Raw genomic sequence first — 19114 nt, forward strand, 5'->3', positions numbered from 1 at the left:
CTGTTGGTGGGGCAATGTCTCTTCCAGCTCTCCCGCCTGGGGAGGCACTTCTTCGGGTCTGCCACAGGACCGCTGGTAGGCTGCGTGTGTGCCGGCTGGGGGCAGCTGGAAACCGCCAATGAGCCAGTAGCCAGTCGCTCGCACAAACCTCAAGGGTGTATGGGTCTTGGTCAGGACATGCTCTCTCTGCCGCAGTTCAGGTGCAGACCCGGTTAGCCGGTAGCCTCTGAGTTTTCATGTTGGCTAGTTTGGCAATATTGTAAGACTCCATTCCATGTTTATCCGAGATGATGTCGATAGATGCACTTGATGAAGACTGGCGTGGTAGCGTTGCCAGCCATGTGGTGAATCGGGACAACGGCGGGTGATGACTTGCCTTGATGGATACAGATGTCTAGTCTGGAGTCGATCACCTGAGGCAGGGAGTGGCCAGGTACCTCCATGTTGTCTGGGGAGGCACTTACATGCATGTAGTTGTACTTCTTGGGCTGTTGGGACTTTGATGACGAAGGGGTGATGGACACGCTGAGAAACGTAGGGCTCGAGACTCTGTTCGCGCAGGCTGTGCGGCTTACTCTCGGACTCCGGTTGCCAGTTCCTTCTCGGGTTATCTCCCTCTTCCCTTGCTGTCACTGTGTCAGGACTCACTCCTGTTGTAGCTTGGGTTTTCTTCATCGTCCGGCCCTGCCACTCACGACTTCCCTTCCGACCTCAGCTGGTTGTCTGATTCTTGGTGCAGACCCTTCGGTTACACTTCCACATATCTTGCTGAGTGCGGTGTCAGGCACATGGCACTGATGACGTAGCTGCCATTGGGCCTGGACGACAGGTGGCGATGATTAACTAGGAGAGGAAGTTTCTGGATGGACGTCGTAGCCACATGACTGCCTCTTCTGAATCTTGTCTTGCACCGTTGGCATTTGCGGTTAGGAGCAGGGATGCCAATCGACTCCGAGTGCCGACACTCGGGCTGGACGGTCTCACTGTGAAGCGATGGGAGCAACGCGGTTTGCGCTTGCTGCTGCTTACGTGTGGTTCTCCCTTGGTGCTGTCGCCAGGGCCGTCGGTCCGCCTTGGTGGCTGTCAGGTGTCTTTGGAGGTGGTCTTGGCTTGTGGTGCTACGAGTCCTCGTGCTTCTCGTCTCGTTGTCTTTGACGCCCCTGCGTTTGTCCAGCTCTTCGGGGTGACACGATTTCCACTCTTCTTCTTCGGGTGCAATGACATGCACCATGTTCTAATAAGGCCAATGGGGCCGTTGAACTTCAATGGTCTCCGGACCACTGGGGCGAAACTTCAGTTGCTCTTCTCGGCTGCATGGCGAGCAGCCACTCATCTTGGGTGCTCCTTCTTCAGGCAGCTTCTCAATGCTCCTACTCCGGGTGTTCCCTCTCCAGGGAATGGCTTCCACAGGCAGTAGGGAGCGAAGCTCCTGCTCCGGGTGTTCCCTCTCCAGGGAATGGCTTCCGCGGGCAGTAGTGAGCTAGTGGTGGCGGCTGGCCACTTGTGGTGTACGACTTTACTCTCGTCAGCCTTGGATCACTGACGACTCCTGCTTGAGGCAGTGTGAGGGAGAACACTGTGCTGCATTTGGCCCCTTCCGTGCTCCGTTGCTGTGGAGATGTAGGGGATCTCCCTGCTGATTCCAGCAGTGCTTCTTTTCTTTTGGAGAGGTCTCTCTTCCTCCTGGGCATGCACCTGTGCTGGCGCGCTTCTGGGTGCATGCAGCGCACTCCTCAGACTGCGCGCTCTTCTTTGCTAGGGTGCCCTCTTCTGGCACCGGTTGTGCACGCTCCTTTCTTGCGGTGATGTCCGTTCACAACTGAGGGTGGGTGACACAATTCCTTTGCTTGAGGTGGCATCGGGCAGCCAGTGGAAGTTGAACGCCCTGTGCCCGTCCTCCACGTACTTTCGAGTGGGGGTTGCTTTCCTTCTTGCGCTTTGTTGCTCTTGTCTGCGTAATGCCGGTGCAGCTTTGGGCTTCTTGGGGCTCTTGGTGAGGTGTGACGGTCTATCTCCTTCGAAGGTATAGGCAGCTCCTTGGGGCATGTGGTGCACTCTTCTTCAGTCTTGGCTGTGTCTCTTGTGCTGTTCCTGCTGCTGTTCCTGTTGCTGCAGCGACAACCTGTGGCCACCGGGTATCACTGCTCTCTCCATCACAGGCCTTGGCATTCTTTTTCCTCCCCAGTTACTTTCAGCACTCGCTTGACATCACTAACTAGCTCTGGGCACTACACATCCTAGCCACATTAGTGTTGTACTCAGCAGACTGCTCTTGCTGTGACGCTTATTTTTATGGTGCCTCTCCTCTGTTGTCCTCCTATCATCTTAATATTTTCTTCTGGAGAGGAATTAGCTGCCTCTCTTGGTCAGCTATGTGGGTGAGCACAGATCTCTCCCATTAACAATGCCCAGTTCTCCATAAACTTTCGCCGTTGTGTTTGTATCTTTTATTTATTTACTTTCACTGCTGTCATGTATATATCTATATTTTTTTCCAGAATAAAACACTGATATTGCTGCCTCTCCCTTTTGCCTCTGAACATCAGCCCCAGCAGCCTGTGCTCCATTTTGCCTATAGCCAGTCATTTCTTCCAACCCATGGTACTGGAAAGTAGCCACTAGGTGGCGCTGCAGGGCTTACTATGGTAGTCACGGCCGTTTTCCTTCTTTTCTAGAACCTCCACCGGTTCCGTGGTGCTGTATATTGTCCTGCCTAAGCGGGTGTCGTGGAGCAGAGGAGTTGAGGAGTTGAGGGCAACTCGTCGGGGGTGCTGCCTTCTTTCCAACCTGGTGCCCCCCGAGCTGCAGACACTTCTGTCCTCGACAGTGAATGCTGCCTGGGATACATTCACATTTTCAGTGGAACTTGGTGCGCACTGCGCAGTGATAGTCTTGGGCTGGGGATCTCTCACCATGCGGGCGGCCTGGTTTATTTTCCTGCGGTTCCGATGGCTGCCCACCACACAGCACAGGAGGCCCTCTCACCGAAAGCAGCATATTCTCTCAGCTCCCGGTAAGTTTTCTTTCTCTTCGTTTTGTGTAGTTCAGTCGGTCCAGGGTGGGTAGCACATATCCTCACTGCCTGTGCGGGCCATGTACATTGTGCCCACTCTTGCTCAGTAGATGGGACGCTTCTTTCACTTCTCTAGCCCCGGCAGCCGGCTTCCTCAGCTATTCAGTTCCCTGAGGCCTGCCGGGGCGGCACAGTGTCTTACTTCTTCTCTTCATTTTTTCTATGCGGGGGATCAGGCGCTCACTTTCTTAATTATTCCCGCCCCTCGCAGCAGGCTCTCTCACTGCACGGGCTGCCGCCTGGGAATCTCCAGTGCCTCTTCCTCACTCGCAGCGGGTCTCCCACTGTCCGCAGTTGCCTCGCGCCACTCCACCCTTCTCTCGTTGGATGGCAGATGCAGGGCTCAATGCGTGGGCATAGGGAGGCGTTTCCCACTCTTCTTTACACGGGCACCCCCTCGCTGCTCTTCCCGTAACCCGCTGGCTCACCTTAAGCCTGCCGGGTTTTGCAGGCAGATCACATGCGGGGTGGGCTCCCGCTCTGCTTTCTTCATTCGGAGCCTTAGCAGGCCGGCAGCAGGGGTCATGCCACTGGCTCCTTCACTCGCCTTTTCTTCTGTCCTCCCAGGGCATTACATCGCCGGATACATGGTCAGTAGGCTCTTCCAATGCGGGGTGGGCTCCCGCCGCCTCACTTTCACCTCGGGGCCCTTCACACGCCCAGCGGGCGCTCCGCCAAATTTCCCCTGCTGCAGGGGGTGCCCTCGACACGGGCAGCATTCTCCCCCTCAACCACCTTCAAAACGGTGGCTGCACACATGCGGGCAAGTCCCGCTCGTCGCCAATGTAATGTTTGGGGGCCCTAGGCCCTCATGCCTGGAGAATGACCACGCAGATATCAATAGTTAGGTTGTAGAATTGGCCACGAGCACGTGCACTCAGGCCCCTTTATTAGCCGGGTCACGTCACTCGTGACGCCGGTGATGGATGGGTGTGGGGTGTGTGTGTGTGCCCACTCCCATAGGGGAGTGGCTACTAAGTCAGTGCCTGGTGAGACACTAGAACTTGTCTCGCAGGACACAACACTTCTGGGAAGAAAAAGCCATGACCATGCTAATGTTGACAAAAGGAACCGTTGTCACTTGGCTGAAGTGCTGCACAGCAAGAAAGCAGCGGGCCTGTATGCTTGTGCAGTGAATGAAAAATAACAGTGTGAAGTTGCACATGCCTGCAAGTTTGTACATCATCTGTTTTTTTGTTGCCGACTCTAAGGGGCATGATGCTTGGAGGCCTTGCCTGAACTGTGACGCTTTCCTCTGCATGAGAAGCAGGTGGTGATGATGAACATTCATAAACAGCTTTGTGTAAGGTTTAGATTGTGTGAATGGCTGGAATATTAGGTTATTCAGTGTCTTGCCCATAGGTCTGTGATGTTGTATAGCGTTTAAGAAGCATTTGTGCTGTGAGGCTGTATGCTGTGCAAGTAGCTGTTCCATTGGATTTTACAGCATGCAAGCAGTGGGTCTGTGTTATATAGCATCTAAGGGCCATAATGCTGAATGGTGTGTAAGTAGATGATCTGTCGCATGGATGTAAGGCTATACAATGTCTACCCAGCAGGACTGTGAGTTTGCATGGTGTGTCAGTAACTGGGTTGTGGGGTAGTAGAGTGTAAGAGTGTGGTCTGTTTTGACTGCATAATTTGTATATAGTAAAGTTGTGATGTACATAAGCAGCATGGTTATAACAGTTTACTGGATCTTAGTAGTAAGAGCTCTGTGCTAATCTTCTCTGAGTCTTTAGGTTAGATAGGTACGTCTTTATACTTACCAGGCTACAAAGGATGGGCAGGAAGATGGTTACCGTGGCAGGATTACTCACAAATTCAGTTACTGCAGAGACCAGCACACAGGCAAACAGGGTGACAACCCAATAAGGGAGGCTGCTGAGGCCTTCCATCTGTCGCCCAATCCAAGTGGAGAGGCCAGACGTCTGAAAAAGTCAAGAAAACCCATTTAACCTTACAACATCTTTAACACCTGTTTTCATCATACATTCATGTGTGGAGATAATAGTTAACCCAGTCTGAGAGAGGGCTATGCTGTATGTCAGAATATAACTGAACTGCAGATAAGGAATACCTAGTCATTAAATGTTTTTTCCCCGCTGTACTGTAATCAACATTGTTCCAATTGTCTCAGTAAATTGAGTGACACGATAATTCAATTTTAGTGTATTTGGTTACATGGTTAATGCAAATTATGATATTCCAAAATGAATTTAACTATTATTTGATGTGTAGCAGAGTATCCATTTAGTCAAATATGTAAGGACAGTTAAGGCTTTTCTGGATGAGAATGAGGGGATGTTATCACATTAAGGATACAGTGGAAGTCAGAGTGGTGCAAATGCCATTTAGTGTTTGTTTGTAGGAACATGAAAATTGCGCACTGGTGGTGTTATTGAAGATGATTTGTCCCTTTCACTTGTAAAACATATTTGTCTTGTCTACATCATTCTAGAACGACGCTCTGCAAGGAAACCAAACATTGCACAAACCTGATGCTAGACCCATCTATCCCACACTCCACAGTTCAGTTCAGTGCTAACAACAACTTAACCTGAAAAAATACAGACTATCCGACAGCCTATCAACACCACCATACCTCCTGCGCCCCACCTTTCACCACACCAGAAACATCCCACTGTAGTCATATTTCAACCTTCTGTCATAGACCTCATTGATTCTCTCAACTTCTCCAAAGTGGCCTCCTGCGAAGATTATAACTTACCTTCATAAGTCATCAAAATCTTCATTGGAGAAGCTCTCTCACTGGTGATACCCATCGTTAATGCTACCTCATTTTAGACAGCTTCACAAAAGGTCCTGAGTAGCTAGATTCTCCCACTCCTGAAGACAGCTAGACCTCGAAGAACTCAGGCTTCATATCATGCTGCAGCTTAGAACAGTCACCTTACAGATAATAGTCACTGACTCCTGGCCTCAGATAAAGATGACACTTGCTTCCTGATACCTCTAGTTTTATCAGCCACCTTTATCACTGTTGCCTAAAACACCCTCATCCATATCCTGAAGTCTCAAATGAGGTTTTCTGGCAATGTCCACTACTGTTCTCTTTCTTACCTATCCAACCAACAGTAGCTCATTCACATGTGCAACCTCTGGATCCTAGCAGTTCTCGGTCACCAGCAGAATTTTTGTTATCTTCAAATGCTACATGGAACCGTGTCAAAATGCACCGACATGCAGATGGCCCACAATTGTACGTGGAAGTTTCCTCCACCCTCTACATTTGGTGCCTGAAGCACTATTTGCACCTTCTTCAGACCTGAATGTCCAGCATAAACCTGAAGCTCAACCTCACTAAGAATGAATTTCTTCTCTTCGCCAGCAGCAACAACCAATCCAACCTTTGCTCAAGTCAAAAGGACCCTGGAGGGAATCATTCCCTACATTTTACCATAATGCCAAGTTAATAGGATTCACCCTCATCACCAACTTCACCCTCAAGGAACCCATTGCTAAGAAACCTAGACTTCTTGGTATTGACTCTGCCTACTGAAAGAATTGAAATCTTTTTTCCCAGTAAGGGGCTTCATAACTGCATATTTTGGAATCTGGTCAATGACAATGCTCTTCCCCATGGGCTCACAGAAATCCTAGGGGCCTCCTGAATGGTATTCCTCAGGACAAAGCACACCTCATCCTCACCATTAATGGATGCCGATGTTCATGGTGGTTTCTGTATCTGCTATTTTGGTTTTCTTGAATGTTGCTGTGGGCTCAAACACTTTGTTTTCATAGATTGATATGAATATGTTGTAAAAGTCATCCAGCCCTATGTTCAGTTATTCACACTATAGGGCCATTATTAATAGTATTTTGGTGTAATGAACTACTATGTTATTAGTTTGTCCCTTGCAGAAACATAAAAAAAGATGGTTTGTTCAGACCCTTCACGTCTAACTATTGTTGACATGTTTCTGCTTCTCGTTTAGCCTCTAAGGACAAGGGCATTCATGAAGACTAAGGCTCCTACCATATTTCCCTACTCCGTGCCCTACAATAAAGTGGTGTGTAAGACACATAAAAAGAGAAATGATACACCTGCTGCCATGATAAACATACTTAGAAAAAATGTCTTGATACTGTCTTGTAGTCATATTGGAAGTTTTTAATCATATTTAATGGCAGTCATCTCCATCTCTCAAACAAGTGCGTTTCTGGGGTTTTATACCAGGGATGCCATATTCTCTGATGAAGTCTGATTAAAAGAAAACAGTAACCTAACTGCTGCTAGTATCAAGTTGGAACCTCCATCTTGCCCTCCATCATCATTAAGGCCTCTTATATGCGTCTCCAATTTAAAGGCCCATTAATACCCTTATACACGGAGAGGATGTGTTTGTTTGGGTATATCTGCTCGGTCTCATCTTTTCTGTGATGATCCACATAATCTCATGGTTGGAGTGCTTTTTATCATTAAGGTGAGTCACTAATTTATTACTAGTCCTGCATATTGAATACTGCTTTTATGTTCCCTCATTGCTACTTTTACCTTCCATGCGGTCATTCCTATTAAGCGTAGTCCACAGAGACACGCTAGTGAAAGTTACATTTTCACTATTACACGTGGCATATTGTTAAAAGCATATATTAGAAGACTACCACATTTTTGCTTTATGTAGAGCAAGCAGACGGTACACAGTACTTTCTAGAGTGTCTGAACACAAACTTGCTTCAACATTCTGCACTAGCTCAATATTTTAATAAATTTACTTGGTAGTGAAAGATAAACAGACTCCACAACATAGGCATACAGCAAGACACCCTTAAATGGATCTCCTCCTTCCTTACAGGACGCACATAGAGCATCCGACTGCCTCCTTTCACCTCTGCACCCAAAGACATCATATGCATATGTGGTGTACAACAAGGATCAGCCCTCAGGCCCCCTTTGTTCTACATCTACATGACCCCCTTTGCATACATTGCCAGATGCTACAGACTCAACATAATCTGCTACACCGATGACACTCAACTGATCCTCTCGCTCACAGAGGACCCTTCCAACGCCAAAATCAACTTCTGCAACGTCATCACCAACATAGTCAAATGGATGAGAGACAACTGCCTCCAACTCAACTCTGACAAAAACGAAGTACTGATCTTTCGGAAGAACACTTCTGCCTGGGACCACAGCTGGTGGCCTGAAGAACTCGCTCCCACACCCTCACCGACTGACCACACACGCAACCTCGACATCATAAACGACAGCCAACTGACCATGAAACAACAAGTTAACGCAGTCACCTCCTCCTGCTTTCACACATTTCACACACTTCACATGCTCCACAGAATCTTCAGATGGATCCCAGCCAACACCAGAAAGACCTTCACTCAGGCTCTTGTTACCAGCCACCTCGACTACGGTAATGCCCTCTATGCTGGCATCTCAACACATCTCCTCAGAAGACTCCAGACCATACTGAACGCAGCAGCCAGACTCATCCTGGACCTTCTCAAACGAACCCACATGGCCCACCGAGAGGCCTCCGTTGGCTCCCCTTACAGAAACAATCTCAGTTCAAGTTCCTCATACATGCCTACAGAGCCCTCCACGACCTAGGACCTGCCTACCTGAACCATCGACAAAGCTTACACCAACCCGCTAGACACCTGTGCTTCTCTCCACTCGCCCTCGCACACACGCCCCGCATCTATCGCAACTGCAGCAACTCCATCTCCTACATTGCTGCAAAGACTTGGAATGACCTACCTCTCCAGCTCCACACAGCCCCCCTTGCATGCAGATTTCAGAAAGAGACTCAAGAACTATCTCTTCGATGGAGACACAGCACCCAGATACCCCTAGGGGTGACAGTGTAGCGCTTCACAAATGCTGTTTGAGTGATTGAAATTGTTGCAAGAGACTAGCTACAATAGTGGTGAACTGGGAAATTGAGCAGGCTGAAGGTATTTGTTAACTACATACACTGGGGCTGCAGCACACATAGAAAGAGGAAAAAACGTCTTGTGATTGTTTTTGTGCAGGAAGGTTTCCCTTCCTGATCAAAAAATATCATCCCCGCGATGCAGGCACCCTTGCACCATGGTGCAAAGGTGCCTGCGTTGGCGCATGGCAGCCCATTGTGCGCCAGTGCAGGGGAAAAGGACAAGAATGCACTGTATCTGATAGATACGCGCATTCCTGCCCTTTTTTTGGCTGTAAGGCAGTGCAGCGCAGCAGTAAGGCCTGCGGCGCTGCCCTACGGCAATCAAGCAAAGCCATGGCGGCATTATTTGAGATCCAGAGGGATTCTGTAATGTCAGTTTGTAAATATAGTTGTTTTAGTAACATTTGTAATGATCATCTAGGGCACATCTATAGATGTTGGCTGCATTACAGAGAGTCAAATTGACCATTAATGCAACTGTCATTGGTTAGACTTCTCAGGTCTGACCAATGACCTCAGGCCATATGCACGCCTCTTAAGTGGCATGATTAGGCCTGTGGGAGCCAGTTCCAAGCTGTGATCGGTTGTGAGGTCTTTATAGCCCAGACACAATTGAGAGCCATTCTAGGTCCTCCTGGGTACTGATGAAACTTTGTTACCAATTATGGGATCAGACTAGCCCTCTTGACACTCATGATCTCAAAGGAGCAGCCCATGAAAAGTTACCCAGACTGCAGAGTGTCAGAAAGTATTTGAGATGCCTTTCTGTCTTGCACCTGTCCTGAGACTTCTGACTGCCGTCTGCTTTGTGTTATACAGACCTATGCATCTGATAACGCAGTTAGACCTGTCCTGGCTCAGTTCATTGAATTGGGGAAGCCAACCCAGTGGCCTTCATAGTGGCTGGTTGGTGCCCGAAGAGCAAAACTGTGTTGCACCATTGTTTGAGCCTTAAGGCACTTCACACCTTACTAATTTGTGACTAAAACTACAGTCTGAATAGATCATTAACCACTAAAGTGACTGATGGATATGAATAGTGAAAGCTTCTGCAGTGGTCCACTTGCCTGGTCTTCACCATGGAAAGTAAGGAAGGGATGTCTCATAGAATTGCGGACAGTTCTCATAGCCAGAAGTAGCTGTTGGAACCAAAGCCTAGTTCGCTACTCTGGGACATGCTTTTGGGCTCAAAGCCCGCTTCGTGGCTTGAAAAAGCTTTGTCGGTGATCCTTGTTTGATTTTTTTTCTGGCCTGCCCCATTTCTTTCCTCTAATGAACTTGGCGATCTGCAAATGCATTTGTAGGGGACTTGCAACCAATCTCTTAAGTGAGATTATTGAAAGGTACCAATTATTTAATAAATTGAATGCAAGGGAACAGCCCTGTGCCATCCTGCAAAGAAGTCAGTCAAACAGAAAACAGTTGACACAAATTTGCCTTTTTTGATTCTGCATGAAAACTGATCCATGACATCAAACTAGTATTGACTTGTCTGGTGACGCTTTATGTGTGTTTTTGTGTTGCATTCAGATCATGCCTGATTGCACACAACACGTATTAATGTCTTAACTTTCTAATACAATGCGTGTGCGAGCCAAAGGCACAGAAAGCAGGGTACTTGTTTATTTTCAGCTAATAAATGTGTATTTGGATTGCTATGTTTTTCTTACCTCCTGCTAACAGAATCAATGAGGAACATTTCCATTCCTTCTCTGGTGGTGATGAGTGGGATTTGTAGAGCGCACAGATGCTTCTAGGAGTGTCCCGGCGCTAGTCTATCAGCAATTCAGTTAAGTCTGGGTGAAAAGCCATGTTTTCAACTTTCTTATAAAAATCTGCCTCGAGGTCTCCTGCTGAAGGTCCAGGGGAAGTTTATTCCACTCAGAGGGCCCAAGGAAGAAGAAAGAACGAACCCCGGCCCGAAGATTTCTAGTGACCTTTGCTAAGGCCCTATTCGAGGACCAGAGGTACCTGGCAGGGCAGTAGAAATGGATTCTGGTGAACAGGTAATTTGGACTGAGCACCATGAATGAGCACCAGAGTCTTATACACAATGTGTTTCCTTACAGGGAGCGAAGGCAGAGTCTGGAGGTACTTGGGACCGAAGTTCTCAGAGATGGATTAAGTAATAATCGTGGCGCAGACGTCTGGACCACCTGTACTCCATGTATGACATAGTCCAGCAGTCCAAGATACAGAGCGTTGGCATAATCCAACCGAGAAGTAATAAGGGCCTGAATCACAGTTTTCCTAGATGGACCAGACAAGAAGCACAGGCAGGTGGCGCACGCATTGTTTGTACATGTAGCAGCTGAAAGATAGCTATGATGGAGAGGCCCTTGTAGAAGACAGGAGGGTAAGTAGCAGTCATTTTTTGCTCACACAATTTTGTTTGAACAAGAAGCCCTGTTGAAAATCATGTTCGTTGATACAGAAGTCAATGAGCCAACCCCACCCTCACTCAGGGGCCGGGTTAGACACACTGTCCGGTTGCTGGAGGGATGCTGAAACACTGAGGTCAGGCTTTAGGGCCGAAGGCACAAGAATTTAGGTGGGACGGCATTGCATGACTTGGCATATCCGCATATTATTTAGGACTTACCCATGCGGTTAGATGGCTGGTTATAGAGTAGAAAAAACTAGTAAGATAGGGATGTGTGAGGAAATATGATTGAGGCACATTTCATGTTCCTCTAATTTGCATAATTGTTGCTGAGATGCTTATCATACTTACACTGATTCCAATCCACACGATTTGCAGACAAATAGTTTATAGTAAATGCTTATTTAGTAAAATACCACTCGTCTGTGCATACTGATTTGGGGGTACGAGGCTCTGTGCACACTACTTATGGAAAAGAGATTCACTGACAGTTTTGTTTGTCACTTGTGATGTTTACAGTGTCCTCTCCAGCCTTGTACGCTTCTCTTCAATTAAAACAAGCATTGGCATAGCCAATAGGTCTCGCTTTTTGACCTTATAAGTATTTAGTTATGCAGCACAATATCCTTGGTGCAACAACATCAACTGTTGCATGGCTAAACACTTATAAGGTCCCAAAGGCGAGACCTATTGGCTATGCCAATGCTCGTTTACATAGTGTTGCTGGGAGGCATAGTGCGCACAATACAAAACCTTAAATATGGGAAATGTCCCAATTAGGTGGCATGACAGAGGTTAGGAAACTGTAGTTTGAAATGCAGACTAGTGTATTATTTTATGATCCATTGGATTGAATAAGTTTTGTCCTTAAAATTGACGAAATTATGAAATAGGGCAACCAAGAATTATAATCAGTTGTAAGTGAGAGTTTGCTTGTGGCAGTTAGTAAGTGAGTGCCCCTCGCTCTGCCTACCCGCCCCTCCCTCTCTTCCTCATTAAGCATGAGATCACTCACGGGGCCGCGTCACTTTCACGGCCGCACGGCCAATGCTTGTTCTTTGTAGCCACCGTATGTCTTTGTGTTGTGTGTGTTTGCACCTTTGTTGTGCATGTATCTATAAAGTGCGCACGTATCTGTGTCTGTCTGAATGCTCCCAAGTCTCTGTTGTACGTACTTCTAACTTGTGTTCACTGTGTGTCATCCTGCTGCCCTTGTGTGTGGTGTGAATGTGATACATAATGCATGGTAATGTGCCTGCAGTGTGAGCCCCTGTGAATTGTGCTGCATGAGCATCTGTACTGCTTGTACTTTGCGTGTCTGTGGTGGGTGCATGCTTGTGTTTGTCTCATGTTCAGATGTCTGGAGTATATGTAATGTGTGCTCTGAGCCAAAGTTGAGTGTGTGCTTTTCTCTTCTCTTGTGGCCGTCCACGACATGGGTCACTGCTCAAGAGAGAGCTGCACATCAGGATTTTTCTGTATAAAAAACCCTGGCCAGAGGTTCTGTTGCAGAGCAGCTTATTGTCAGCCATCTTAGCTCCACTGCGTCAGTGTTGCAGAAGGACTGTGAAGGTCATTCAAGGAGCGTGTTCCTCCTCTGCAGCTACACTCAGTACTGAGCAGAGGCATGCGTGTTCACGCCTCGAGTTACTGCATTCTGCTGGCAATTTATTTAGCAAACGCTTTATCTTTTTTTTTTAAATTTACCATGCTACATTATATATCTGTACGTGAAATGTGAGATTAGACACACTTGCTAAAACCACTGCTGTGCTAAACTACCACTGTGTCTTTCAAATCCCCATTGAGCCCTATCCACCGTGAGCCTGGGCTGGGATTAATGTGCAATGAGAAGAGTACAAGGTGCTGTTTTATTATGCACAGCATTGTGTAACACTCAACTGCTGACTAGTGTCTGTGTACACTGTGCCATTCACACACAGAAAAGTCGCAGGTATGTTTCCATTTATTTTTTGACCTGCGGTCTGCAGATTACATCAGAAGAAAGGTGTGTTTATATTAACCAGTACACATGCCTCAAAGTATTCACATTCTAAATATTTGTTTTCGGTGACTCTATGTTCTTGAAAAAAGACATTTCTTATTCATTTCTTTATTCATATAATATCTGCAGATTACTCGATTTGTACATTTGGGTGTCCTTTACATCTTGGACATGTTAGGCTGCCCAGGATTCCCACTAGCTTTACAATGAGTCTATAGATGTGGTATCACTGGTGGTTTAACTGTGAGCTTTCGTTCTGACACCTCAATACCATTTCTGATTGGTTGTCTGATTTTTTGTGGCGGTATATTAATGTGATCCATGTTTTAGAATTTTGGACTGGATATTCCCATCTAATGTATTCCGTAGGAAAAGTACAAATCTGCCTTATAGAAATTTGAGATATCTTTTATGCGCACACATTTTCTGAACTACCGTCAGATTTTGGGATTTTACAAATTCCGTGCAGATTTTTTCACCACATACGAATGGCACACTCTGCTTGCTCTTTCCTAGTGAAAGATAGCATGCCAAAACACCAGAAAGGAAACGGGAATGGCTGGAGTCAAGAAAGAGTTTTAGCAGCGGCCTCTTTCAAGATAGGTAGGTTAGTCGCCTCCGAATACATGCAGTTGCACAGTGGCTGCCTAGACTGGTTCTCTCTGGTGCATGCTGGTAAATGTAGTCATCTTTCCTATCCCTCGGGGTAAATGTTGCATTTTAAAAATATTCATTCATTCACCAACCACACAGTACGAACTTCACTCTCAGGCAGAGCACATATGTTAGGAGCACAGAACAGCCACTGAGCGAACTGCAGCAGTGCCAACTTAACAGCACCAAGATCACACAGCAATGGGAGTGATAAAAGGCAGACGGAAGGGGAAAAGATAAACACGATCAGGGGTGGGGTGGCAGATTAGAGAAGAAACAGGCGGGGCAGAGGGGTTAAAGGGAAGTGCAGCAACACAGATAGGGGAGACGGCCTGAAAACACTATTAGTAATAATATGAGTGCCTAATTTAATGTGTCTCCGTGAGGGACAAAAAAAAATGGAAGAAAAAAAGAATCCAAGTGTTCAGGGCCTTAAGTAAATGCTTAAACTAATAAGAACAAGGATACAAGAGGAAAATGAAACTGACGAAAACAGAGGGGGAGAAGGGAGGGGGAGTGCGACCAGAGAAGCCTGATTACAGCAATAAAAACACAGATGGCAGCTGTGCACGTGCATGCGCTTGTGAACGCAAGCTGGAGGCCAGCAAAAGCCTCTGGTGGCACTTTTTAAAGCCACTTACTAAATGTCTCGAAGAGCAGCGCATGCGCTGTCTCAGGCGAGACCTAAAAATACAGGAGCCAAGTCAAATTTTTTGGATTACCTTGCATCCAGCAGCCAGGGCATAACCTCCCCCAACCAGGATTATGATCTCCCAAGGCATGTGCCTCTGGAACTCCTGCCAAGTCAGCATGGGGACCATGGAGTCACTGCTTGCAGTCTGGTCAGCAGCATGTCCTGCATATATGGATGGAAAGAGCAAGTGAAACCTATCATAGTGCCTAAATTGTGCCATATATGATGCTTTTCACAGTAGATCTGTCATGATAACGTGTGCACAGAACAGAGGTGCAAACTAAATTACACCATACATTAATCTCGTCAAGTTGTACGATAATTCTAGAAAGATACTGATTCTAGAATAGGAGTTGGAGACACTTGGAAGTCAAAAGAAAAATCTGAAACACAGAAAGTGTGAGAAACTGTATCGAGCCATTCCACCAAACTTACATCTAACTATAGAGTTCTTAGGTAAATAATACATATAATACTTTAACATTATTTTCATTGTTTTGTACCATTTTAGCTGTTTAGTTTGTGTTTGTGCATTATATTGTGTTCAGTTAAGAAGTAGGTACATTTTTCATCTCTAGGTTAATGTAACGTAAGGTGGAGATGAAGGTTTTTTGGAAAATGTAATCACTGAGTGTGTCTTGATTGGCCTCCACAGTCGACCATGGTTTTGTAGAGTGGTATAAAAAATCTTATAGAGAAAGGCAACTTGTTTCTGATGTCTGAAGCTATAGATGAAATCAATATCAATCTTATTTGTTGCATTTTGGAGCATTATAGCTCATGTTGTTAAACACCTCCTCCGGCTCATCTGATTAAAACACCCCCAAATATCTTTTTGGTCCTGCTCTATAATTTTCCCTTAGAACCAATAGGAGGGCCTCCGAAGAGGTATTAAACATTCCCTTTTTGTTTCATTCATTTCACAACCTCCCACTTTTATCAAGGCTTTAATCGAGTGCAGAGCCCTGTTAATATTAAGAGTAGTTGGGGGGTTAAAAATACAAAAGCCACATCAGCCGCATACAGCTTTATTTTGGTGCCTTGGAATTATTCATTATTAGCTGTGCCATGTCTCCTTAATATATTACCTGCATAGATCTTGTTAACCGGGGTAGAAACTGAAACCTGTCCAGTATTTGAAGTAAGGACTAATATTAAAACAAATATTTGTGTATGTCTCTTCCATTGTAGCCTCCGCGGGTTTGACTAATCTAAATCAATATCTGGTATAAAATTTAAATTCCCCTATTAAATCCTATCCCTGAAATTACCAGACCCGCTTCTATAGGTCTTTTTGGTCATCAATTACTGGACAATAATAATAGGCGATGTTGATTTTTTGATTAATAAACTCTATTGGAAGTGCTGCCCAGTACCCCTCACCATCTTAAATAAGAGGATGATCCTTCCCTTGTTGTTCATATTTTTATAACAAGGATTGCAACTCTTCTTTGGGTGGAAGTGGCAGAGGAAAAGAAGCAGTCCCAATTTTTCAAAGACTTTACCTTATTGGTTTCTTTCCCTCTAATCCAGTGAGTCTCCTGCAGTAAAATTATGCTAGGCTTGAATTTCCCACACCAATCAAAAATGGCTTCCCTTTATAATCTGTTATTCAGCCTATTGGCATTAAGGCTGATCACCGTTAAGTCCACCATATGTAAATACAAAATAAACATAATAATAATCCGCCTGCTGCCCACTCCTTGGAGGGTGCCCTTCTGCTAAACCCAACCAGTATCTCTTGTGTACCATGTGTCTCATCCTTTACTGTATCAGATGGCAGATTGTCTTCCCTAGTCACCCACAGCCTCCATACCACATCACTCTTCCTAATTCTCCCCCACCCTTCACCTTAGTACCTTCCTCCCCCTCCCAACTTGCCCACCTCACTTTCCTCCAACCCACCCGGAACACCTAGCCCGAAAGCTAAATCCTCCCTTTCCCCAAAAGTAATTACTGCTTTGACTTAGCACCTGGTGCGGCTTCAGCATCTAGACCCCTTGCAGAAAACCCTGAACCTGATTCTGAGATCCAACCCGGCTTCAAACACTTCCTAAATTGGGAAGAAATATTCTTGCTTCCTGTACTTTGGAAAAACTCTAGAATATCCCCAACAAAAGGATTTTTAACTTGGATGATTGGACAATTTGGGCTTGCACCCCTTTGTTATGTTATGTTATGACAATTTATTAAGCGCACTACTACCCAAAGGTGTCTAGGCGCTCACGGTCTCCATAACTACGTAAAAGAGCTAAATACTAAAAAGCCATGTTTTGAGCGATTTCCTGAACACCAACAAGGAGGAGGACTTCGTGAGAGGGAGCGGAAGAGCATTCCACTCCTTGATGGTGTTGTAACTGAAACTCCTACCCCCCCAGCTAATCCTTTTAATTCTGGGGGTGAGTATCAGGAAGGCATTTGCTGAGCGAAGTGTTCTATTAGGAGAGTACCACTGAAAAAGATCCCTCAAAAATCGTGGTCCTTCTCCATGCAGGGCTTTAAAGGCCGTGCAAAGAGCTTTGAATTTGATCCTCTGGGCAACTGGAAGCCAGTGCAGTTCCCGAATGCCTGCACTAATAGACTGAAATTTAGGGATATTAAGGACCAGCCTGGCCGCAGCGTTCTGTACTGCCTGCAGTCTTCTAAGTAAATTGGTGAGGGAATTGTCTTGATAAGGTTTTCCTTTCTTTATGGAGGTTTTTCTTTTTCACATTCCTCCAGCAAAGGGCGCTAAGGAATTAGCCCCAATAACCTGTCCATGTCTGTTTTTTACAGCCAATTCTGACCGGCTTACACCCCAAAGACCATAGTCTTATTATAATGTTGATCAAGCCGCCTCTTACATCTTATGTAAGGCCCCCCAGTAGTCTACAAGCTGAAGCAACCTGCTCCCCACAGCTGGGTAAGAGTTTAGCCAGTTTTTCAAAGCTCTGGATTGCAGGCTCAAAAGTTCAAGTGATGTGGTTGAGGTCTTGCAAGAGGCGGTCTGAGAACCCTGACCCATGTCATTGGAGTATTTAGCATAGAACACATAAAGAGATCCGGCTGTAAACAGAAACAGGCTCAACCAATATCAAATAGCAGGTAATTTACATGCACTTATTTATTGAGGATTTTGTAGCCGTACAAGCAGAGCGGGGCCGGGGAGCTGGTATTATTCTATAAATGAATATCCACAGTGATAGTTAATAATGGCAAAACAAATCCTCATCAAGTGTTGAAACGACCACAGTATTTATTTTCCTTCCCCAACACTGATTTCCGGTGTAGCTCTACTTCCTCTAAGGGTCAGAAACAGTGAATGAGAACTTAGCAAGCCTCTGTGTCGGGAAAGCTTGACAATGCTGGCACTATGAGCTCATACCCACAGCCAATTTCCTGCTGGTGCCTAACGCTACACCTCTGATTCAACTGCGGCAGAGCTCGCTTACAAATCAGGCTAGCTGAAGCCAAAGTCCACAGCTCTCGCGCCTCTATCTGACGAGGCTCTGCCCCTCTCCCCTGTTGTCCAAGCTCCTAGCTCGAAAGTCTCCTCCGGCCCCACCGAGCCCAAACGCCGAGCCGCCATGAATGTCGGGAGAGATTATATACACTGCCTGGTGGGAAATCTCTCTCCCGTCAGTCCATCTTCAAGAAACTAACCAGTCTCTGTGTTGCTTTAAGTTATGATAGTTTTAACTAAGTTAGCAGTCCAATCACTTTTAGGTGGCAAGGCAGGAGTTTTCAGTGATGACGCACAAAACATCTGTCAAATATAAAATTCAAGGAGGAGGAGCCTAGCGCGCAACCAAGATGGCCGCGTAGGTGCGAGGCTCCCGAGGACCTCCGCGACCTCCTACATTTATCCTGTCTTCATCCTGATTCGGTTGAGGGGACTGTGTTGGTGAACCTGAGCCGAGGTGGTACCCGTTTTCCGTATTTCAATCGGACCCCGTGTGCCGTGCTGGGCATCGATTGAAGTTTGCGGCCTGCTCCTCTCCTGACCACGGACTAGAGTTGGGGGGTGATCCAGTGGAGAAGTGAACAACAACGGCGGGACGAGCCTGGCGAGTCGCTTACCCCACACTTTCACTTTCGCTTTTGAGCCCTCTTGCCATTGTCGCGAGTGGGATCACGGCCCTTCTGTGTGTGGTGGTTGCCTCGCTGGGGGACCCTGCCTGCCCTGCGGGGACCTGCTCCGCCTTTCTGAGGCGACCTCTGGGGTCCTTGGCCTCGACTGTTCGCTCTCCGCGGTAGGACTCGTGGGTGTACGGGATACAGGACGATGGCGACGAAGCAGGATGGCTAGAGGCCAAAGGCCAAATCGACCCGGCGTGGCGCTGCAACTCAAGCCAAATTATGATCGCTATACCCTGCCGAAGGGTTCTCCCGGCGGGTCGCATAGGTC

The 19114-nt window shown here is 46.6% G+C and overlaps 1 protein-coding gene across 1 annotated transcript in view; it reads right to left on the minus strand.

The window, feature by feature from the left end:
- Positions 1 to 19114, minus strand: part of SLC13A4 (solute carrier family 13 member 4) — a 233885-nt gene that overhangs the window by 38861 nt on the left and 175910 nt on the right. The window contains exons 13-14 of the mRNA XM_085650527.1: positions 14756 to 14889; positions 4843 to 5004 (exon numbers count right to left, since the gene is read on the minus strand). Coding sequence (XP_085506653.1) covers positions 4843 to 5004; positions 14756 to 14889 — 296 coding nt within the window. The remainder of the gene's footprint in view (positions 1 to 4842; positions 5005 to 14755; positions 14890 to 19114) is intronic.

The sequence above is a fragment of the Triturus cristatus genome, chromosome 4_1 (assembly GCF_964204655.1).
Source record: "Triturus cristatus chromosome 4_1, aTriCri1.1, whole genome shotgun sequence".
In the NCBI taxonomy this organism is placed as follows: Eukaryota; Metazoa; Chordata; class Amphibia; order Caudata; family Salamandridae; genus Triturus; species Triturus cristatus.